We start from the raw sequence: 24,297 nt of genomic DNA on the forward strand, positions 1-24,297 counted from the left end.
TTAATCTCCCGACAACAAGCTATTTCTGGCGCCGTTTTTATTTTGCTTTCTTTACTTTGCATCTTTATCATAAAAATACCAAAAATATTATCTTATCATATCTATCAGATCTCACTCTCATAAGTGACCGTGAAGGGATTGACAACCCCTTTATTGCGTTGGTTGCGAGAATTTATTTATTTGTGTAGGTGCGAGGGACTCGTGCGTGGCCTCCTACTGGATTGATACCTTGGTTCTCAAAAACTGAGGGAAATACTTACGCTACTTTGCTGCATCACCCTTTTCTCTTCAAGGAAAAACCAACGCAGTGCTCAAGAGGTAGCAAGAAGGATTTCTGGCGCCGTTGCCAGGGAGTCTACGCAAAAGTCAACATACCAAGTACCCATCACAAACCCTTATCTCCCGCATTACATTATTTGCCATTTGCCTCTCGTTTTCCTCTCCCCCACTTCACCCTTGCCGTTTTATTTGCCCTCTCTTTTCCGTTCGCCTTTCCTTTGCCATGTCAGAACCAAAAAGAGTTGGGGGTTCTCTCCCGAGCTTTAGTGCTCTGGACGATCCTTCTATTCTATCTAAACTCATAAATAATGCTATGGAAAAACCTGCCGGAGTTGTCAATGAGAGTCCTAATAATTTTGATGAAGATGATTCCGGAATTTTTCGTTATTTACTCGATGAATCTTTGAAAGATGCTTGGGATAGACTGTTAAGGATCCGGGCTAACTATGTACCCCAATACCAAATTGAAATTTACTTAAAAAGCTTTTATGTTGCCCTACCTTCTTCATTTAAGCATGTCTTAGATTCTATATTTGAAGAAGGCTTTCTTGAAGGGGATGCCGTAGATACTTATGAAAAGATGAAAACCATATTCGGGCACCCCATGAATGAGAAAGTTGAATCTACATCTCTTTTGCTTTCCTACCAAAACGAATCTATTAAAGAGATAAAAGCTAGCCTAGATGCAAATTTCCGCAACGTCCTTAATCTTTCTTCTACCATTAATAGCCATGTGCTTTATCAAAATAGAAAGATTAATTCTATAGATAACAAGTTTGCTCTTTTCTTCCCTAAAACTAAAGATGGCAATACCTAGATCTATCCTTGCTATTATGCCTAGCTAGGGGCGTTAAACGATAGCGCTTGTTGGGAGGCAACCCAATTTTATTTTAAGTTTTTTTTTTTTGCTTTTTGCTTCTGTTTAGGAATAAATATTTGATCTAGCCTCTGGTTAGATTTTTTTTAATGTTTTAATTAGTGTTTGTGCCAAGTTTAACCTATAGGATCTTCTTGGATGATAGTTATTTGATCTTGCTGAAAATTCCAGAAACTTTCTGTTCACGAAAATAATTGTTAAAAATCACCAGAACATGATAAAATATTTATTCCAATTGCTGATGATCAATAAACAAATTTTCTAGGTCGTCCTATTTTGGCTGAATTTTTGGAGTTCCAGAAGTTTGCGTTAGTTACAGATTACTACAGACTATTCTGTTTTTGACAGATTCTGTTTTTCGTGTGTTGTTTGCTTATTTTGATGAATCTATGGCTAGTAAAATAGTTTATAAACCATAGAGAAGTTGGAATACAGTAGTTTTAACACCAATATAAATAAATAATGAGTTCATTACAGTACCTTGAAGTGGTATTTTGTTTTCTTTCGCTAACGGAGCTCACGAGATTTTCTGCTGAGTTTTGTGTTGTGAAGTTTTCAAGTTTTGGGTAAAAGATTTGATGGATTATGGAACAAGGAGTGGCAAGAGCCTAAGCTTGGGGATGCCCATGGCACCCCAAGATAATCTAAGGACACCTAAAAGCCAAAGCTTGGGGATGCCCCGGAAGGCATCCCCTCTTTTCGTCTACTTTCATCGGTAACTTTACTTGGGGCTATATTTTTATTCACCACATGATATGTGTTTTGCTTGGAGCGTCTTGTATTATTTGAGTCTTTGTTTGTTAGTTTGCCACAATCATCCTTGCTGTACACACCTTTTTAGAGAGATACACATGATTCAGAAATTATTAGAATACTCTATGTGCTTCACTTATATCTTTTGAGTTATATAGTTTTTGCTCTAGTGCTTCACTTATATTTTTTAGAGCACGGTGGTGGATTTGTTTTATAGAAACTATTGTTCTCTCATGCTTCACTTAGATTATTTTGAGAGTTCTACAAAACAACATGGTAATTTGCTTTAAGTATGCTAGGCATCCAAGACTAATAAAAAATTTCTTATAAGTGTGTTGAATACTATGAGAAGTTTGACGCTTGATAATTGTTTTGAGATATGGAGATGATGATATTAGAGTCATGCTAGTTGGGTAGTTGTGAATTTGAGAAATACTTGTGTTAAAGTTTGTGATTCCCGTAGCATGCACGTATGGTGAACCGTTATGTGATGAAGTCAGAGCATGATTTATTTATTGATTGTCTTCCTTATGAGTGGCGGTCGGGGACGAGCGATGGTCTTTTCCTACCAATCTATCCCCCTAGGAGCATGCGCGCAATACTTTGCTTCGATAACTTGTAGATTTTTGCAATAAGTATATGAGTTCTTTATGACTAATGTTGAGTCCATGGATTATACACACTTTCTTCCTTCCACCATTGCTAGCCTCTCTAATACCGCGCACTTTTCGCCGGTATCATACACCCACCATATACCTTCCTCAAAACAGCCATCATACCTACCTATCATGGCATTTCCATAGCCATTCCGAGATATATTGCCATGCAACTTACCACCGTTCCGTTTACTATGACGCGCTTCATCATTGTCATATTGCTTTGCATGATCATGTAGTTGACATTGTATTTGTGGCAAAGCCACCGTTCATAATTCTTTCATACATGTCACTCTTGATTCATTGCATATCCCGGTACACCGCCGGAGGCATTCACATAGAGTCATATTTTGTTCTAAGTAATGAGTTGTAAGTAACTAAAAGTGTGATGATCATCATTTTTAGAGCATTGTCCCAAGTGAGGAAAGGATGATGGAGACTATGATTCCCCCACAAGTCGGGATGAGACTCCGGACTACAAAAAAAAGGCCATAAAAAAAGGAGAAAAGGCTCAAATAAAAAAATGAGAGAAAAAGAGAGAAGGGACAATGTTACTATCCTTTTACCACACTTGTGCTTCAAAGTAGCACCATGATCTTCATGATAGAGAGTCTCCTATGATATCACTTTCATATACTAGTGGGAATTTTTCATTATAGAACTTGGCTTGTATATTCCAATGATGGGCTTCCTCAAAATGCCCTAGGTCTTCGTGAGCAAGCGAGTTGGATGCACACCCACTTAGTTTCTTTTGTTGAGCTTTCATATACTTATAGCTCTAGTGCATCCGTTGCATGGCAATCCCTACTCACTCACATTGATATCTATTAATGGGCGTCTCCATAGCCCATTGATACGCCTAGTTGATGTCAGACTATCTTCTCCCTTTTTTTGTCTTCTCCACAACCATCATTCTATTCCACATATAGTGCTATGTCCATGGCTCACGCTCATTTATTGCGTGAAGATTGAAAAAGTTTGAGAACATCAAAAGTATGAAACAATTGCTTGGCTTGTCATCGGGGTTGTGCATGATTTAAATACTTTGTGTGGTGAAGATAGAGCATAGCCAGACTATATGATTTTGTAGGGATAGCTTTCTTTGGCCATGTTATTTTGAGAAGACATAATTGCTTTGTTAGTATGCTTGAAGTATTATTATTTTTATGTCAATATGAAACTTTTGTCTTGAATCTTTCGGATCTGAATATTCATACCACAATTAAGAGAATTACATTGAAATTATGCCAAGTAGCATTCCACATCAAAAATTCTGTTTTTATCATTTACCTACTCGAGGACGAGCAGGAATTAAGCTTGGGGATGCTTGATACGTCTCCAACGTATCTATAATTTTTTATTGTTCCATGCTATATTATATTTTGTTTTGGACATTATTGGGCTTTATTATACACTTTTATATTATTTTGGGACTAACCTATTAACCGGAGGCCCAGCCCGGAATTGCTGTTTTTTGCCTATTTCAGAGTTTCGCAGAAAAAGAATATCAAACGGAGTCCAAACGGAATGAAACCTTCGGGAACGTGATTTTCGGAACGAACGTGATCCAGAGGACTTGGACCCTACGTCAAGACATCAACCAGGAGGGCACGAGGTAGGGGGGCGCGCCCTCCACCCTCGTGGGCCCCATGTTGCTCCACCGACGTACTTCTTCCTCCTATATATACCTACGTACCCCCAAACTATCAAGACGGAGCCAAAAACCTAATTCCACCGCCGCAACCTTCTGTACCCGTGAGATCCCATCTCGGGGCCTTTTCCGGAGCTCCGCCAGAGGGGGCATCGATCACGGAGGGCTTCTACATCAACACCATAGCTTCTCCGATGATGTGTGAGTAGTTTACTTCAGACCTTCGGGTCCATAGTTATTAGCTAGATGGCTTCTTCTCACTTTTTGGATCTCAATACAATGTTCTCCCCCTCTCTTGTGGAGATCTATTCGATGTAATCTTCTTTTGCGGTGTGTTTGTTGAGACCGATGAATTGTGGGTTTATGATCAAGTTTATCTATGAACAATATTTGAATCTTCTCTGAATTCTTTTATGTATGATTGGTTATCTTTACAAGTATCTTCGAATTATCAGTTTGGCTTGACCTACTAGATTGATCTTTCTTGCAATGGGAGAAGTGCTTAGCTTTGGGTTCAATCTTGCGGTGTCCTTTCCCAGTGACAGTAGGGGCAGCAAGGCACGTATTGTATTGTTGCCATCGAGGATAACAAGATGGGGTTTATATCATATTGCATGAATTTATCCCTCTACATCATGTCATCTTACTTAAAGCGTTACTCTGTTCTTTTGAACTTAATACTCTAGATGCATGCTGGATAGCGGTCGATGTGTGGAGTAATAGTAGTAGATGCAGGCAGGAGTCGGTCTACTTGTCTCGGACGTGATGCCTATATACATGATCATACCTATATATTCTCATAACTATGCTCAATTCTGTCAATTGCTCAATAGTAATTTGTTCACCCACCGTAATACTGATGCTCTCGAGAGAAGACACTAGTGAAACCTATGGTCCCGGGTCTATCTTCCATCATATTTAATCTCCCGAGAACAAGCTATTTCTGGCGCCGTTTTTATTTTGCTTTCTTTACTCTGCATCTTTATCATAAAAATACCAAAAATATTATCTTATCATATCTATCAGATCTCACTCTCATAAGTGACCGTGAAGGGATTGACAACCCCTTTATTACGTTGGTTGCGAGGATTTATTTGTTTGTGTAGATGCGAGGGACCCGTGCGTGGCCTCCTACTGGATTGATACCTTGATTCTCAAAAACTGAGGGAAATACTTACGCTACTTTGCTGCATCACCCTTTTCTCTTCAAAGAAAAACCAACGCAGTGCTCAAGAGGTAGCATACAACTCTGCAGATGCAACTCATGGAGATCTTATTAGTAGATACTCGAACTGTTAGTTGGTGATTCAGCTGGAGATATTACGCATCTACCGTTCTGGTAGTCGGCTTGCGAGTGTGAAGTTGCCCCTGTGTCCCATGAGGAATTGGCGATTTCAGGTTGCAAAAAGGTTTTGTGGCGTGACTTTCGAACCTGAGAAAACTGGGCAAGCTAAGGATGCTCTGACAGCGCCGCATGATGGACTGAATGGCCTCACTTCTCTCCAGCAATAGGTAAACTTCCAGTCAGTCATGTATTCATATGCCATCTACTACTACTACCTGTGCAACTGCATTATGTCGCCATCATTATGTCGCCATCAGTCCGTGTGAGTTCATTCGCCACATCCAAGGACCCCTTGTTCCTTTTCAAACGTTGCATTTGTCGTTGTGCTCCCACCACCAAGGCATTTGTGGGTGAATCTAGGGGCTTATTTATTTTTATTCCCCCCCCCCCCCCCCCCCCCGGCATAGCTTGGGTTTGTATGACTCTGCTATTTGCCTTCGTGTTTTTGTGTGTGTGTGAGTTGGTGTTGGTTGTGTGCATCCTAATTATGCAAAAGCCGAGTGTGTACTCATCATGTTTGTATCCCTTGATACTTCATTTCACCCTTTGTCCAAAAAATGACCCTTGCTGTCATTGTCTTTGATTTGCAGCAAGCCAATAGTGGTAGAATGAAGAGTCCTGAAACTTTTGTTTATTTATTGTCCTTGTGCAGTTAGAGCATCTCCAATGGCATGTGTATATTTGGATATCTATATATCCATATAGACAATGATCTAAAAAAAATCTTCGTGTACATGTCCAGTTTTACAGCAGAACATCTATATACAGAACGTCTATAGTCTCTCTCCTAGATTTTAATATTATTTTGTATCTACAAATTCAGCAAATCCCCTTTCATATAACAGTAAATGATCGAAAATGCCGACAACGTCCAGCGCCTTCTCCATCTCACTCCAAGCAGCCCCTGGGGTTTGTCATCTGTCATGCTTTATGTAGACTAGCAAGGAGCCCGTGCATTGCAACGGAACCACAATAAAGTTAGCTCTGCCATGGCTCAAAGTTTGTTAAATATTTCTACAAGAAGATTGACGATAGGGCATGGTGGAGGAGCAGCCGACGTGGAGGGCGTACGCAGGGGACGGGAGGATGTTGCAGTGGGTTCTAGAGTCTAGACTCCATCTTCAGGAACATTCGCCGCCGCCGGCAAGAATGCAAGAAGATGAACCAGAAAGGAAATGAGGCTGGGATGAGTAGTTCCGTTTTTATACAGTGGCAGAGGTGGGTAAATATCTGCTACCTCCGGTGGCAAGGCCATGTCTCTATGCACACACATCTCAATCGTTAGTTCTAGGTAGATCGAACGGCTCACGTTGTCCAGAGTCAGACACACCATCACCATCAACTGAAATTTTTATAGGAGTAGAGATAGCAGCCGGTCACCGTCGCATCCTTCTCATTCATTTAATGCTTTTCAAAGAAAAAGAAGACATCTGGAACGACTTTGTAGTACGTACTTGGTGAACGGGACATACGGATTACTATCAACGAGAGCACCGCCCGGATTACAGCCAGCGGCGTCCAAGATAAACGTGTTCCGCTGCTGGTCGTGCAACGGAACAGATCCTGTCCTATGATTCCGTGGTCGGTGCATTAGGTGGCAGTTCGCCGTTGGCTGCATTAATTGGAGCCTACCGCCGCTTAGCTATAGCTAGCTGCACCTGATCCCAGGCGTGGCCAGTATATATCTCACCTGCACTCGACGAGCAACGAAGGGATCGGGGACATGGGAGGAGCTTCGCTGCTGCGTCTAGCGGCCGCCATGGTCCTCACCGGCTTGGTTTCTCCGCCTGTTGCAGTGGCGGCACGCGCGACCCCGCCACTGCCGGTGCTGCCGATCCCGACGGCGGCGCAGCTCGCGTGGCAGCGGCGGGAGGTGATCATGTTCTTCCACTTCGGGATGAACACGTTCACGGACTCCGAGCTGGGCACAGGGGAGGAGGACCCGGCCCTGTTCGGCCCCGCCGCGCTCAACGCCAGCCAGTGGATGGACGCGGCGGCCGCGGCCGGCGCGTCGCTCGCCATCCTCGTCGCCAAGCACCACGACGGCTTCTGCCTCTGGCCGTCCGCCTATACCGCCCACTCCGTGCGCGCCAGCCCCTGGCACAGCGGCGCCGGCGACGTGGTGCGCAAGTTCGCCGCCGCGGCGCGCGCACGGGGCGTCGACACCGGCCTCTACCTCTCGCCGTGGGACCTCCATGATCAGCGGTACGGCCGCGAGGTCGCCTACAACGAGTACTACTTGGCGCAGCTCCACGAGCTGCTCACCGGGTCAGTTCCCTGCACTCGCATCGCAATCCATCTGACTGGTTCTCAAGCACTAATCACGTCGCCATTTTAAAGTACTGAGTAGGTACGGGAGCTTGTCGGAGATCTGGTTCGACGGACACAAGGAAGAGAACGCGACGAACATGACGTACCACTTTCAGGAGTGGTTTCAGACCGTGAGGCAGTTGCAGAGCTCCAGCATCATCTTCTCCGACGCCGGCCCCGACGTCCGGTGGGTCGGCAACGAGGACGGGTTCGTCGGAACCACGTGCTGGTCCACCGTCAACCGCTCCATGATAACCATCGGGGCGACCGGCATCGAGAAGTATGATACTTTTTCTTTTCATGAATACGCAAAGTTTACGTATCATTTTATTAATAGAAAAATTTAAGAGTAAAAATAGGTGGTGGTGAACATGTGTTTCGGAAAAGAGAGACATGTGATGCTCGACTCGGAAAGAGAAAACGACACATGAAAACTCACCGTCCTGACGAGCAACCCAAACCAAACCAATATGACAACCAATCTCCAAAACCACTACCGAGGACGCTGCAAGCAAACAAGACAGCGCCTTCACGAAGGAGGACGGCGCCGAGACGCCGTCGCCGCCTGATCTAGATAACCGGACCTAGCGTTTCCCCTATTACTCGACGAGGGGCACAAATGTCGGCCATGGCAGCGCCTTCACGAAGGGGACGACACCCGCGGGTGTCGCCGCTGCCAGCATCGAAAGGTCGAGCAATGATTTCACCTGCCAAGAGTCTGAGCAATTCCAAGCCATCGGAGCAAGATTCGAAGAAGATACTATCAGTCATGCATGCCGCAGGGCCAACAGGCCAAGCTAGACATGAAACAAATAATCCGCTATTTCTCTCCTAAATTATGGCTCGGATTTTTCACCATTAGGCTAGCCATAATGGGAGTAACTTAGCTAATAATATAAGTACATAACGCACCCCAAGACAAATATGATTATGTGGCAAGGAGTTAACTAGGAGAGAGATGTTTGGGGTAACATAAGCTGGTCGTGATGGTGAGTACCATATACTAGTATCATACACTAGTATCATATATCATAAGTTAGTATCTTAGGTTGCCTTATTAATTGCCATGCATGACACAAAGTAGTATAACATTTAATATGATACGGTATCATGATATGATACCACATCCTCTCTTTCTTCATTTAATTGTGTGCCACATCATTTAAAAAGTCTAGTTGGCATGCATGATACCACTTATGCTACTCCCATTACGACCAACCTAATATGTTACCGTAACATAACACATCCCAATGCAAAATGAGTCTACAACCTAATAAAGAAGGTTTGTATACCACTACACTTATGTTACTACTCACTATATTAAGTTGTCCAAAAGTCATCATATTGTAACAGCATACATCCGGTTGGTCTTTAAAAAGAATTGCAGTTTTGCTAAATATCAGGTACCTGGAAAAAATTCTAGCGCCAATCACATTTTTTTCTAGCCTAGCATGAAGCCGAAGGCGAGGACGATGTGAGGAGCACTAGCGACGAGCATCGGGCACGACGAGGCAGAGTCGTGTATGAGCGGGAGCGAGTAAGAAACTTAACAGGGGGGTCAGAGGGTGCAGGGGGTCACCGGGCTTGTGCATCGAGATGGGCCTTAGAGGGATGGCCGGGGCAGCGACCAGCGTGGCGGTGGTGAGAGATCGAAGGAAGGGCGAGGCGGCAATTCGGCGGTAGCCACCGGCCACACGGGGAGGGGGAAGGCTAGTAGCTAGGGCTGGGGCGACGACAGGCTGCGTGAGGAAGAAGATGAACAAGGCTAGGCGGGCTTAAGGAGGAGGATGAATTCAGAGTTGGTGGATGTTCATCTGGTCAGTAAAGAAAGTGACTGGTTGAAACGTTTTGTCAGATACTTGACAAATAGCCACTCCCAAAGAATTAAACAGTGCCTACAAGTTTTTAAAATATACAAAACCACATTGTGTATAGGTAATGACTTGATTGGGCTCAAGATTTCAGCGAAATTTCTGACATTTCGGTGGGTATCAAAATACTTGTATTCTTGAAGTTCTGGCTCAGAGTCAAACTAATTTAAAACCATATTTAAAAAAATTCAAAAAATATAAAAGCTAACTGGATTTTGATAGATCGAGTTGCGAAAGGATTCTTGTGGATATACCGATATGGTCCAAAAAATATGATAATTTTATACCTCACCGGTGAAGTATTTCAATGTACTTTTTAGGGGAATACGCTAACAGGGGTATTGCTCTTCGTGATCTATGCAAAAATTAATACAGTATGTTTTTTCATAATTCATAAATGTCCATAATTTTTGTAAAAGATTTCTTTTCTATGCTACATTCACGCGCCACAACCTACATGTATAAAATTGTTTGAATTGTTTGAAAAAAAAAAGTCAAGAAGATGGTATTGCTCTAGACATCTGTTAGGGGTAACGTGCTCTGAAGTGTAGTGGTTTAGGGGGTTATTTTTTCCCAAAAATAGTTTTACAGGTTAACCGAGTCAAGGTAATATTATTTCAGATTAGTAAAGTGAAATTTCTCAGTGTATAAATTGTTGTTGCCTCTGTTTCAAAATGTAATACATAATTTTTTATTTTTTATTTCGCTTCGATATGTTTTTTACATAGCTTACAACATATGACATGTGGTATGTAATACATAATTTAATTGTTTAAATGCATGCTTTGACCAGTAATATGCTGTTCTTTTTCGGGAATAATGATATTTAGTTTATGTCTAGAAAAACTCCATTTGTATTCAGAAACACCTTGGTACGATTAACCATCGGCTAAATATTAGTAGTATTGATTTTACACCTTGGTAGTATGAATATTTACTTCTATTGCATGAAGTTTTTTTTTTGCGGGTGATTTATTGCATGAAGTTGGATAGTCCAAACTCCAATTATGCCTACTATTTTAAAATAAGTGGAGGCAGTATATTAAACTACTGAGCTCTAGCAAAAATGGATTATGTGTGTGCAGTTATCTGAACAACGGCGACCCGTGGGGGACGGATTGGGTGCCGCCGGAGTGCGACGTGACGATCCGTCCTGGCTGGTTCTGGCACAAGAGCGAGACGGCCAAGACGCTGAGCCAGCTGCTGGACATATACTACACCTCGGTGGGCCGGAACTGCGTGCTGTTGTTGAACGCGCCGCCCAACGCCACGGGCCTGGTGGAGGACGCCGACATCGCCAGGCTCCGCGAGTTCCGCGCTGCCGTCACGCGCATCTTCGGCACAGACCTCGCCGAGGGCAGCACGGCTCGGGCCAGCAGCGAGCGCGGCAGCGACTTCGCGGCGGGCAATGTGCTGGACGGCCGGGACGACACGTACTGGGCGCCGACGTCGGAGGACGAGTACTGGGTCGAGCTGCGGCGGCCGGCGAGAGCGCGAGCGCGCGCGTTCAACGTGGTGAGGATACAGGAGCACGTGGCGCTGGGGCAGCGGGTGGAGCGGCACGAGGTGTACGTGGACGGCATGGCCGTGGCCCGCGGCACGACGGTGGGCCACAAGCGGCTGCACCGGCTGGTCAGACCCGTCGTTGGCCGGACGGTGAAGATATGGTTCGCCGCGCGCCGTGGGCCTCCGCTAGTGTCGGCGGTGGGCCTGCATCTCGACCCTTTCGAAGCCAATCGTGCGCGCTGATCGAGTGGCTGTAGCTGACTCGCTGCGCTGGCCGCTGGAGTTGAATCACAACCACCATGCAGAGCGATGTGCTACTGCTACGTACTAGCATCGTCCCCAGCGCCGATTACAGGTGACCGGAGACCAAAGTTATTATTTTTTTCTTTTTTTGCGGGAAGACCAAAGTTAATTTGCACTCTTGAAAATGCCTTTTCAATGGTCCGACGTTAGTCATCGCTGGACACCGCAGACGAGGTGATTGGACCAGGCATGATATTTGTCTTTTATTACTTTGTACCAACAAAAATGAAAGCCAAGCTTGTTCGAGCTAGAAATTTGTTTCAGTTTATGGAAGATATTCGTTTGTTTATTGGATGTTTGGTGGATTTTGAATTTTCAGATGTTCACCCTCAAAAAATATCTCAAGGATGTCTTGGGTGTTCGGGTGCTCCCCCTGAATTTCTCCAAAGGTCAACCACATTTGTCAAAACTCCTCTTTTTGAAAGGTCGTCTTCAAAGTATCGAAATGTTTGTGCACAAATAGTCGAAAGTTGTTAGTTTTGTCATTTGATTTCTTCTTCATTGGACCAGGAGATGTGAGCATAACGCTCACCAGCCACCAAAGGATGTGTGCATGGCAGATAACGGGACAGTCGGTGGTTCATCTTGCTGGCCACGGATGTACTCCATATAGCATGCGAAGATTGTCAAAAGTAACCACTTCATGTGCTTGAATTTTAGTAGCCCAAGAAAGAGATATCCGATGTTATGGGAGTCTACTACAGGAAAAAAAGGGTGAAGACGTCTTTTTACGTCTTGACTCCTCAAGCCATTATTGAACAATTTTTCGTCCTCACTTTCCGGCGAGCTTACCACGAGAAAAAAACTACAAACAGTTGAACTTGCACAATCTAGATTAACCTTGTAGGTTTTCAAAAGACGCATGAACCGCCAATCCCAATGCGTTGGGAACATACAATGGTTGAACGTGTTTCGGAGGCACACCCTTAAAGATAGCCTATTCAACCGTTGCTTCATTGTTTCACAAAGAGAAAAAACCAAGTGCTTTATTGTCATGTTGTCGGGGAATAGGACCAGTTTACCCAAAAAGAAAGCAAGAAGATTGGAAACACGTAAATAGTCACCGACGAAACCAAACTCGATTCTATACTTGCTGCCACCGATGTCTTTTGATGCTATCAGAGGAGAAAAAGACATGTTTCCTATTTGGCGGTTAACGCGTTGGATACTACTGTGTTTCTGTGCGCATGCCGCATGGGATTGGTGCGTTAGGTGGGCCGGCCCATCTTGCTTTCCTTTTGAGCGGTTTTGGGAAGCTTCCAGATGGTTTTTGTTTCTTTTCTTTGTTTCCCCTTTTCCTTTTCTCTTCTTAAATCACAAACATTTTCCAAATTCACAAACTTTGTTCAATTTGACGAACAATTTTTAAATTCATGTATTTTTCTTAAATTCATGATTTTTTAAATTCTTTGGACTTTATCAAATCTACGAACATCAAGGTCATGATTTTTTTTTCAAATTTGAGAACATTTTAAAATACATGAACATTTTTTAAATACGTGAAATTTGGAAACATTTTTCAAATTTGTGAGTTTTTTTTCAACTTCATGAACATGCGGTCGACTGACGAATGTAGCAGTTGATGGGCCAGCCCACGGTAGTGAGCGCCGGTTCGCTCCGCGGCGCGTTAAGCGCAGAGTAGTAGGAGCTCTGCAAAAAAGATGACACTTACAGAAGGGGGTTCATGGCCTACTCGGCAATGGGGCCGATCGGGCCTGGGCTAAACCCAAAGCAAAGCAAAAAAATTTCTATCTAATAAAGCCTGGCCCAGGAGCCGCTCTAAGCACGAGACAGGTCCCACGCATTCCACGGTGGACGAATCACGAAACGCATCGGCCACGCTTGCCGCAAAATATCTCCACCGCTTGGCCGGTGGCGCCCCACCTGTCAGCTCCTCCGGCAAACAACCCGTGGCCCCACCAGTCAGCGACGCACAGCCTAGGGTTTCATCCCCAGCGTCGTAACTACATAAACCTCTCGAGCCCGGACCTCTCTTCCCCCTCTTTTCCCGGCTGCGCATCCCTTGCCAGCCCCCCACCCTCCCCACCCCCGCCGCCGCCGCCCCCGCACCCGCCCCGTCGATGCCTTCCATCGCCACCATCCCCGAGCCCATGGCCGTCGACGACTCCGCCTCCAAGAAGGCCAAGCGCAAGCAGCTCAAGGCCGAGGCAGCCGCCGCGGCCGAGGCGGCCTCCTCCGGCAAGAAGGACAAGAAGGAGAAGAAGGACAAGAAGCGCAAGACCAAGGAGCCGGCCTCCTCCGACGAGGAGGGCCGGAGCAGCACCAGCTCCGAGTCGGACCGGGCGCCCGCCGCCAAGAAGGCCAAGAAGGACAAGAAGGACAAGAAGGCCAAGGCCGAGCCGGCCGAGGAGCCGGCCAACGACGACGGGGAGCTCACCGCCAGCGGCGAGGAGGAGGAGCCCGCCGACCCCAACGCGCTCGCCAACTTCCGGATTTCCGAGAAGCTCAAGGACAAGCTCAAGTCCAAGGGCATCAACGCGCTCTTCCCCATCCAGGCCACCACCTTCGCCCTCGTCCTCGACGGCAACGACCTCGTCGGCCGCGCGCGCACCGGACAGGTGACTGTTCCTCCCTTCTCTGTCTCAATTGATTGATTGATTCGGCATGTAGGAACTGGTTAGCTGGGTTGTAGTTTCATCTGCGTTTAGATTTAATAATAACGAGCTTGCTTAGCGAATTTGACACGATCAATCCCATAATTTTAAAGAGAATAAATCTTTAATTTATTACCATGATCATTGTCAGAATTCCATGGATTAGAAGAGAAAGGTTGTTCCTGTCTCGGAATTGCACGCCCTTTGTTCACATGGGACATTTTTATGTAGTTATACAGTTAATAGGAAAGTGTTAATATTTAACAGGCCATAAGGTCTGTGCAACATTGCTTGTAGTTATTGTTCTTGGTGTCCTGACCATAAAAACAACCATTTTGGGGGCCTAGACATGAAGATCAGTTTGTCTTTGTGATTGTGTGATGTCAACTGAAAACATTTTGTTCATTTTAATTGTAGGGCAAAACACTCGCTTTTGTTCTACCCATATTGGAATCATTGGTTAATGGGCCACACAAGGCAACTAGAAGGACTGATTATGGCAGGCCTCCAAGTGTTTTGGTTCTGCTGCCAACCAGAGAGCTGGCCAATCAGGTATGTACTACCGTCCGATTCTCAAGAAAGATGGATCCTTCCTCTAAATCATCTGTGATCTGACATTCCCAACAAATTTCAGGTGCATGCAGACTTTGAGTTTTATGGTGGAACGTTTGGGCTTTCTACATGCTGTGCTTATGGAGGTTCCCCCTACCGTCCTCAAGAGAATGCACTGAGACAGGGGGTGGACATTGTTGTTGGGACTCCTGGCCGTGTCAAGGTATTTCCCCCCTCTGTTTATCCTGGTTCATTTGCTCTATAGCTCTCTTAATTTTTGTTCTAATTCTCGCTGCATCACTTTCTTACCCAGGATCTTATTGAAAAGCAAAAACTCAACTTGAGGTGCTTGAAATTCCGTGTCCTTGATGAGGCTGATGAAATGCTTAACATGGGGTTTAAGGACGATGTCGAGCTTATTCTTGGTATGTCTGCATCCCTGTTATACTATATGTTCATTCTACAAAGTTGTTTGTATGTCTACATCCTTGTATGAATACATGACTCTGCATGCAACTTACTTGCCCAACTTAACCCAAATTCCTTTACCGTTTTAAACAGGCAAGGTTGAAGATGTTACAAAAGTACAGACACTTCTTTTCAGTGCTACTCTACCGGAATGGGTAAAAAAGGTATGAACGACTTTGGCCAGATATGTTACCTCTATTGATAATCTTCTTTTTGACGAGCATGTGAACTGACTATACTGTGGAATGATTGTAGCTCTCAATGAGCTTTCTGAAAGCTGACAGGAAAACAGTTGATCTTGTTGGCAACGAGAAAATGAAAGCCAGTGCGTCTGTTAAGCATCTTGCTCTTCCTTGCAACAAGGCTGCAAGGTCACAGATTATTCCAGACATCATAAAATGCTACAGCCAGTATGTACTTCTACCAAATGATCATCCTGTTGGCAGATAGACTAATGCAATTCTCACAAGTTCTTACTGTATTTTTAATCTTTGCGTTCAGTGGAGGACGGACCATTATTTTCACCGAGACAAAAGAATCTGCTTCTGAGCTCTCTAGTTTGATTCCTGGATCCCGTGCCCTGCATGGAGATATCGCACAAGCTCAACGTGAAGTAAGTGTTTCTGTTTGACCATGCTCGTGCCCAATCTGCTTGAAGTGAACTAATGTGCTGTTCTCTCCGCAACTATTTTTCTAACCAACACATTTTGATTGAGCTCTATGAGAATATATCATTTATGTTATATATGCTAGTTGACTTGGATATTATAGTATTTCAGAGTCCTGATTTTGTTTGCTTCTTCTTCCATTTGTACTGATTACCGGATGGTTATGCAGGTCGTCATTGCTGGATTTAGGAGCGGGAAGTTCCTCGTTTTGGTTGCTACAAATGTGGCAGCAAGAGGCCTTGACATTAATGATGTGCAGCTTATCATTCAGGTATGTCAACAACTGCAGTTGATTAATTTCGCTGATAATTAGCTCCCTCACTGATCATATTCCAAATCTCTAGTGTGAACCTCCACGCGATGTTGAAGCCTACATACATCGGTCAGGCCGGACAGGGAGGGCTGGCAATACTGGCATTGCTGTCATGCTTTTTGAACCCAGATATAAATTCGGTGTGACCAGAATAGAGAGGGAGTCTGGGGTGAAGTTTGAACATATATCTGCACCGCAGCCTACTGATGTGGCACAATCTGCTGGCAATGAAGCAGCAGAGGCCATTGCAAGTGTGTCTGACAGGTAATGCATTTTAATTAATTAATATATATGACTAAACAGATTCTGTGTTAGGTTGAATTGTGCCATTAACCACGTGGGTGGATACATTGCAGTGTTATTCCTGTTTTCCGGCAACAAGCAGAGGAACTGCTAAGCAACTCCAGCATGTCTGCAGTGGATCTACTAGCCAAAGCACTCGCAAAGGCAGTAGTAAGTCTGTTTGTAGTTGTATATTTGTTCTGATCATACTGGCTGTTAATGGGGTAATTAACATTATATGCTTCTCTTAGGGCTACACTGACATAAAGAAGAGATCTTTGCTTTCATCTATGGAGAACCATACTACACTACACCTTCAAACTGGCCGACCGTTGTACACACCATCGTGAGTAACTGCTGCGCGTGCTGGTTTTGTGTCTTCTGTCTTGTTGGATGTTGGATTGATTAAAAAATGCATCTTGTTGTGCAGGTTTGTTATTAGTACATTGAAAAGGTTCATGCCAGAAGATAGACTCTCAAGTCTACATGGTATAACCCTGACCACTGATGGGACAAGCGCTGTATTTGATGTTCCTTCAGCAGAGGTTCAAGACTACATTCAAGGTATATACTCTTTCTGTACTTTTCCACTTGTACAGTTGTAAACTGAATTTACAGTAGAATGCATTTCACCTCTTTTGTGCATTGGGTATTACAACCTCACCTGCTAAAAAAATTCTTGATGATTCCCTGCAGGCGCGGAGAACGCGGCCGGAGTGACAATCGATGAAGTGAAGCAACTGCCAGCCTTGCAAGAGAGGGAGCAGTCAAGGGGTAACTCCGGCGGGTCGAGGTTTGGTGGCCGTGGAGGCGGTGGAAGGAGGTTCGGTGGTGGCGGAGGTGGACGGTTTGGTGGTGGCGGAAGAGGCAGGGGAGGCGGCGGTGGCAGGTTTAACAGGAGGTGAAGACCTAGAAGAGTATAATCTATTTTTGACGGGAGTTTGAGAGATGAAAGAAGGCACAGGGAATCGTCAAAGTTTTGACTGCGCCGTGTATCGGGTTTTTTTGTTTTATTTGTTGTAAGTGTTCTGTCCCCCGAGATTATGACGATCAAGTTTTTGCCAACGGAAGAGTGTAAAATATTGATCTGATACTCAGCCACTGTTATGAACGAGAATATATGTTGTTTTGTTTTGAGACAGCAGCTTCAGTTATCAGCTCTTGAGTGCAGTCTACTTTTGGATGCAATTTTGTGTTTTGTTCTTCCTATGGAGCAAGTGGTGCCTGTGAAACACTTGCTAACTGTCTAGTTTGCTTTTGATCCGACACTGTATTTGTAGAGGTGGCCATCTTTACGGAGTTCAGTTGTACGTGCAACCAGAAACCTCTTTGTGGTGCTGATGCAGGTGCAGTATCGCTGTTGTTCCGGCCAGTAGTTGCTCGCAAGTCGTACTATCACTAAAGGGCAAGTCTAACGCGCTGATGAATTTCGTCAGCACGTGTGTTTAGGATGTTTGGGGCGAAACAGACAGAAAAAACGTTCTATGCCGACACATTGCCTGTTCAAATTTGGGCCAGGTTTACGTGACGCCTATTTTTCTTCTGGCCTGTTTGTCGGTGGCACATTCACCCACATTTTCCTCTTTCCTAATAAAACCTCGTAAAAGTTTTGACTGCATCGAGTATCCTGACAACTGAAACTGTGTGTTGTTTTGAGACACAGCTTTAGTGACCAGCTCTTGCAAATCTATTTTTGGTTGCAATTTTGTCTCGTGTTCTTCACATGGAGTAACTGATAGTCCTTACTACCCTCATCCTCGTTTATTGATCCCTTATGTATTTTGTGCCAATTTTCATTTTTAGAATATTGGCAATAGAGCTGTCAAATTCATTGATTAGAGAAAGTGTTACAAGAACCCTTCGAGGAGGAAAGTACAACAAGGGCTAATGCAAAAAAGAAAAGAAAGCAAAAATGCCAGCACTACCACAAAACCAAGCTCCACCAAATAAGCCATGAACACCAACGGAAACCATTGTTGGGTTTCCAAGGTAACGCCTTCAAGGAGGGAGTGATGTTGAGGACAACACCGTTATCCGATCTGTCATAGCCAAATCTTAGATTTTCACCCGGGGATCACGAGCTATGAGGTATGAAGAGCAAAACAAGCTCCGCGGTGGTACCTCCAAGGAGGAAGACGACATCCGTAGACGCTGTTACCATCAGCACTGACCAGATCAATGCAGGATTTTCATCCGAAGCCGAGTCTTCCCCCAACTAGATCCAAGGCCTACCAGCGCCAACGGGCAGAAATAGGTCATGCACACTACCAGGAATGGACTTGCCACCACCGCACGCAGAAATCGGCGAACACGAGCCAACCTGGCTGAACCGCCCCGCCGCACGCAGTCCTGGGCGAGCTAAAACCAGATCCGGACATCCCCTGCCTCCGTGCGTAGAAACTGGGCAAGGGTCCGCACCGCAGCGCACAGGAAGAATCGAGTTAGAACCGGAGCTGGCCTGCTTGCACCGCCGCGCCCCTAAACTGAGCGAACACCACGCCAAACTGACCACCTCGCACCGCCGCGCGCAAGGACAGGACTAGCCGAGCTGGATCTGGTCTACCTAGAAACCTATTCTACACCACAACCGTTGCACGAGGCCGCTACTCCAAGAGCAGGACATGAACACACTTAGAAAGGAGGGCCCACCAGCACTCGGGGACCCACCGAACAACCACCACCAGCGCGACCTCGGGCATCGAGATCCGGCGATAGAGACATCAGATCGAGCACGGCCACGAAAAGGTCCGCACCTTGTGCGAAAGCCTGCCCCGTCCTCGACGCCCGCTTTGTCACGCCGCGCCCGCCTGGCGCCCTGGCACCCGCTCGCCGCGCTCGCCACCGCCTGCTCACCGCATGCACCATGCCCCCTGACGCCTCCTCGCTGCGCGCGCCGCGCCCCCACGCCTCTCCTTGGCTGAGCGCCCCCGCACCCCCTTACCAGGCAAGAGGAAAGAAGAGGAAGGCCACGCCGCCGCTGTTGTGTGGGCTTTGTCCAACGACAGCGAGGGAAGGGGGAGATCTAGGGGGGAGGGGGGAGCTGGTGCGGCGGCTAGGGTTTCGACCGGGTCGCCCATGGGGTGGGGCGACACGAGCGACGGATGAGTATGCAACTGTCGGGAGGTGCATCTTTTATTTTGTGCCAAATTTTAACCAAAGATTAAACTAACAAAATATTAATACATGTCATTACAAATGATATCATTGAAAACTATTTTCAAATACGAATCCAATGATATAATTGTTGATGACATGCATTAACATTTAATTAGTTAAATCTTTGGTTAAAGTTTGGCATAAAATACAATAAAGACCAATAAACTAGGAACGAGGTAGTACCTGTGAAGCAACTTGTCCAGACGTGCTTCACTTGCTGAGTCCCTGTCACTGTCTAGTTTGCTTGTGACCCGAGGTGGCCGTGTTTATGGAATTCTGTTGTGTACATACAACCAAAAACCTCATTGGTTGAGCTGTCCTACGGTGCTAGTTGTAGCAGTAGCACATCGCTTTGAATGGTGGTTGTGGTAACAGCCAATAGTTGCTCGTAATAACAATCACGTGACTTGCCTGCCAAATCATGGCATTTGCAACAAAATCAAACGTTGAGATATGAATTTTGATTGGATCCATATAGAAAACGGTTTCATGCGTGGGATTTTTTTTTGTTAAATCTATAGTGGGGACAACGGAGCCATGTACAAGTGGGAGCCGTCGATAGGTGGGGGAAGCAAGTTCGAAACCTAATGGGGTGGTCGTTGGAGTTGTTCATTGGGACGAGGCTTAGAGGAATGGTTGGGGCAGCGGTGTATGGAGGGCAGGGCAGCAAGGAGGCTATAGCCGCTGGCCATAGGGGCGAAGGCAGGTGGCTATGGTTGGGTATGCCGCGGGGAAGGAGGAACCGTCGCGGTAGAGGAGGAAGTAGATATGGGTGGCATAAGATGAATATGTAGCTTTTGACAGTTGGATCTTGATCTGATGGCCAGAATAGAAGTGACCGGCACAGATGATTTATTTCAGGGACCTGACGTGCTTCGAAAAAAGAACGTTTTGAGTTATGAATTTTGATTGTATTTAACCGAAGGAGTGAGAAGGACGAAACTCTCCACTATCATATCGGTCGCTTTTATCTGCGATGCCGAGCCGTGTACGAGTGGGAGCCAACAACAAAAGGAGGGGGTCGCCGAGTTGTTCGTCGAGATGAGGCTTAGAGGGATGGTTGTGGCGGTGGTCAGCACAATGATGGGCGAAGGTCGAGGGAAGGGTGGTACGGTAGGTGGTTAGGGCTAGGTAGGCCGCGGGGAAGGAGGAACCATCGCGGGAGGAGGAAGAGGATGAACAGGTGGCGGCACGCTTCTCACCGTCAGATATTGATCTGATGGCCAGAAATAGAAGTCACCGACACGAATTGTCTTTTTCAGGTACCTGACCTATAGGTGCTCGTTCTGAATCACAGATGACGCAACAACAAATTATTGGCGCACGCGGGACGGCCGTCACATCACGTCGGTTGCGTAGGGGTCGAGGTGGAGGCCCACCGCCGACACCAGCGGCGGCCCGCGCCGCGCCGCGAACCAGATCTTCACCGTCCGCCCGGCGACGGGGCAGGCCAGCCGGTGCAGCCGCTTGTGGCCCACCGTGGTGCCGCGGGCCACGGCCACGCCGTCCACGTACACCTCGTGCCGCTCCACCCGCTGCCCCAGCGCCACGTGCTCCTGTATCCTCACCACGTTGAACGCCCGCGCCCCCGCCGGCCGCCGCAGCTCGATCCAGTACCCGTTCCGCCGCCCGTCCTCCGCCGTCGGCGCCCAGTACGTCTCCTCGCGGCCGTCCAGCACCTTGCCCGCCTCGAAGCCGCCGCCGCGCTCGCTGCTGGCCCGCGCCCTGCTGCCCTCCGCCAGGTCCGTGCCGAAGATGCGCTTGACCGCGGCGCCGAACTCGCGCAGCCTGGCCATGTCGGCGCCGTCGATCAGGCCCGTGGCGTTGGGCGGCGCGTTCAGCAGCAGCACGCAGTTGCGGCCCACCGAGTTGTAGTAGATGTTGAGCAGCTGGCTCAGCGGCTTGGCCGTCTCGTTCCGGTGCCAGAACCAGCCCGGCCGGATCGACACGTCGCACTCCGGCGGCACCCACTCCGTGCCCCGCGGATCGCCCTCGTTCAGGTACCTGGCAACCCGCTGTCAGTCAACAACAGAACAGAGCGATTCTTTTGGTGGTGGTATCACGTTGGATGTATGTGTGTGCGTACTTCTCGATGCCGGCGCTGCCGATGGTTATGGAGGATTGGTTGACGGCGGACCAGCAGGTGGTGCCGGCGAAGCCCTTCTCGTCGCCGACCCACCGGATGTCGGGGCCGGCGTCGGAGAAGATGTTGATGGAGCCCTGCAGCTGCCTCACCGTGTCGAACCACTCCTGGAAATGGTACGTCATCTTGGTCGCGTTGGTCCCCTTGTTGCCGTCGAACCAGATCTCCCACACCCTCCCGTACCTGCACACGCAACAATGATATGTCAGCAATGGCCGGCCGGGCCGACGATGTACGGATGCACGTGCAAGCGCGTTCGGGCACTGACCGGGTGAGGAGCTCGTGGAGCTGGGCCATGTAGTACTCGTTGTACGCGACCTCTTGGCCGTAGCGGCGGTCGTGGAGGTCCCACGGCGAGAGGTAGAGGCCGGCGTCGACGCCGCGCGCGCGCGCCGCGGCCGTGAACTCGCCGACGACGTCGCCGTTGCCGGCGCGCCAGGGGCTGGCCCGCACGGAGTGGGCGGTGTAGGCGGACGGCCAGAGGCAGAAGCCGTCGTGGTGCTTGGCGACGAGGATGGCGAGCGAGGCGCCGGCGGCGGCCGCCGCGTCCATCCACTGGGTGGCGTTGAGCGCGGCCGGGGCGAAGAGGGCCGGGTTCTCGGCGCCCGTTCCGCGCTCCACGTCCGTGAAGGTGTTCATCCCGAAGTGGAAGAACATGATGACCTCGCGCCGCTGCCACGCCAGCTGCGCCGCCGTCGGGATGGGCAGCACCGGCAGCGGCGGCGGCACGCTCGTTCCAGCCCCCGCCGCCGCCACCACTCCGGCGACGAACACCAGGCAGTAGTAGCACAGCAGCGACATCGACGGACCTCCCCCCATGCCGTCTCTCTCTCTCCCTCCCCGGTGTCCACTGTCCAGTCCTACTCCTACATATACTGCCAACGCCGCCGGCTGTAACGGACGGGGGACTCCGGCGACGGGAGAGGGAGAAACGTGACACGGCGAATGCGGACAGGCCAGTGGCGCATGTGAACCTGAGTGAGTGAGGTTGGATTTTTACCCGAGTTTCAGTGGCTACGCGTCCCGGTCGATCCGGTACCCGACACCCGGATCGATCGCCCTCGATCCGGGTATCCAGTCCGTGTTACGGGACGAGGACGATCGGTCGTCGGTCACGCTGGGGCTCAGTAACTTGAGTTGCTTTCAGTGGGTGGCCGGCCGGTCCGATAACGCACGGGCCTGCATGCCGGCTGCCATTCTCGGCATCTTGCGGAAGGACGGGAATATTGCTGCTGGAAGGAAGCGCATAGCTCGGGAGGATGGGCCTGAAGCTCCAGAAGGCTCCAAGTCGGCAACGGGAAGGCAACCCTGCCCTGGCTTGGCTTGCTGTCGCTGGTCTGGAAGAAGATGCCACTTTGTCGCGGCCACCGGGGCCGGGACAAGTGAACAACCATGGCGGCCGCCACAGGACATGGGACCATGGATGCAGGTGAATTGGCCTCTTCATTCAAGCAGCATCCACGGGCACGATCGGCAGCGCGAGCGCGGAGCACGCTGGCTTTGGACGTAGCTGCTGGCCGCACTGCTGCCGCAGGGAGGGCGAGCGAGGTTGTGGCGTCGCTTTCGCTATCACTGTCCCAACGCCCGCGTGCTCGACGTTTCTCCGGGAACTCTCGAATCACAGGCAGTACTAGGCTACTAGCAGCTACTACTATGGCGAAATGATATAACCGAACAAAGCAAGGAAAGTCGTGGTTAACATCGTCGAACTCCCTCCGCAATTCAGAACAAGGGCACAGGATTCAGTCGTTTTCGTTTCTTCACCGGGTAGCCTTTTGAATTGGAGTTTGAAACCAAACAAACTTCAACTTAGGAGGATAGATGGGGTGATTCAGATGAGATTCCATGTAGATCTAACTTTCTATTCCCTCGTAGGATCCCCACGGCTTCTCTCTTCTCGAGAATTCATACATCCCTTATCAATGTTGAGGTTCATCATCAATGAGAAAATGGAGCACCTAACAACCCATCTTCATAGACCAAAAACTACAAAATCACCCTTTTCATTCTCGGGGTGACGAAGGGATCGTACCATTCGAACCTTTTATTAATGCTTTTCCAAGCGGTCTCGAGGAAGTAGCAACCAATAGGACTTTCCTAATACTCATTCGGGATATGTAAAGTACAAACCTGATGGTTATTTGTTATCCCAACTATTCTTTCCCGTCCTAGTACCGATCAGGAAAGGGGTAATTTCCAACAAAGTTTTTGTCTGGTTGAAACACTTGCCTTCCACAATAATTTTTTAGTGTTTAGGAGACGCGAAGTGAAAAGCAAAACTCGCTATGAGGAGAAGACTAAACAAGAGAGGTTTGATCAAAAAAACTGTCGTCTAGTTGAGTTTGATCATCCTCTTTTTCTATTTCTCTTTCTTTCAAGAGCTGAATAAGGGCATATCCGCAAAGGGGATAGAAATCGGACTTTCTTCTTTACCCCTCCTCATTATTCAAGACGTGAATATAAAGTGTATTGTACTCCCTTGGATCTTTACTCCTCGTTGATCAAGGAAGCTAGAAGGAAGATGGGTGGTAGGGTGAATGGACATTCAT

General features: G+C 47.6%; 3 protein-coding genes across 3 annotated transcripts; 2 read left to right on the forward strand and 1 right to left on the reverse strand.

Annotated features, from left to right (window-relative positions):
* The first annotated feature begins 7,087 nt into the window (after positions 1-7,087).
* On the forward strand, positions 7,088-11,921 carry LOC120965235 (putative alpha-L-fucosidase 1). The gene is made up of 3 exons (XM_040390675.3): positions 7,088-7,829; positions 7,912-8,151; positions 10,828-11,921. Exons 1-3 carry the CDS (start codon positions 7,285-7,287, stop codon positions 11,489-11,491), a joined length of 1,449 nt encoding a protein of 482 aa, XP_040246609.1. The 5' UTR covers positions 7,088-7,284; the 3' UTR covers positions 11,492-11,921.
* Positions 11,922-13,540: 1,619 nt separating this feature from the next.
* On the forward strand, positions 13,541-17,603 carry LOC109748078 (DEAD-box ATP-dependent RNA helicase 7). Its single transcript, XM_020307134.3, has 13 exons — positions 13,541-14,130; positions 14,584-14,718; positions 14,801-14,941; positions 15,032-15,143; positions 15,280-15,350; positions 15,442-15,596; positions 15,688-15,799; positions 16,024-16,125; positions 16,199-16,431; positions 16,524-16,620; positions 16,701-16,795; positions 16,880-17,013; positions 17,146-17,603. Exons 1-13 carry the CDS (start codon positions 13,633-13,635, stop codon positions 17,352-17,354), a joined length of 2,094 nt encoding a protein of 697 aa, XP_020162723.2. The 5' UTR covers positions 13,541-13,632; the 3' UTR covers positions 17,355-17,603.
* Positions 17,604-20,839: 3,236 nt separating this feature from the next.
* LOC109748080 (putative alpha-L-fucosidase 1) lies at positions 20,840-22,789 on the reverse strand. Its single transcript, XM_020307136.4, has 3 exons — positions 22,017-22,789; positions 21,692-21,931; positions 20,840-21,609 (listed from the first exon to the last, which is right to left on the reverse strand). Exons 1-3 carry the CDS (start codon positions 22,565-22,567, stop codon positions 20,943-20,945), a joined length of 1,458 nt encoding a protein of 485 aa, XP_020162725.1. The 5' UTR covers positions 22,568-22,789; the 3' UTR covers positions 20,840-20,942.
* Between the last annotated feature and the right edge of the window lie 1,508 nt (positions 22,790-24,297).

This window comes from Aegilops tauschii, chromosome 5 (assembly GCF_002575655.3).
Source record: "Aegilops tauschii subsp. strangulata cultivar AL8/78 chromosome 5, Aet v6.0, whole genome shotgun sequence".
In the NCBI taxonomy this organism is placed as follows: domain Eukaryota; kingdom Viridiplantae; phylum Streptophyta; class Magnoliopsida; order Poales; family Poaceae; genus Aegilops; species Aegilops tauschii.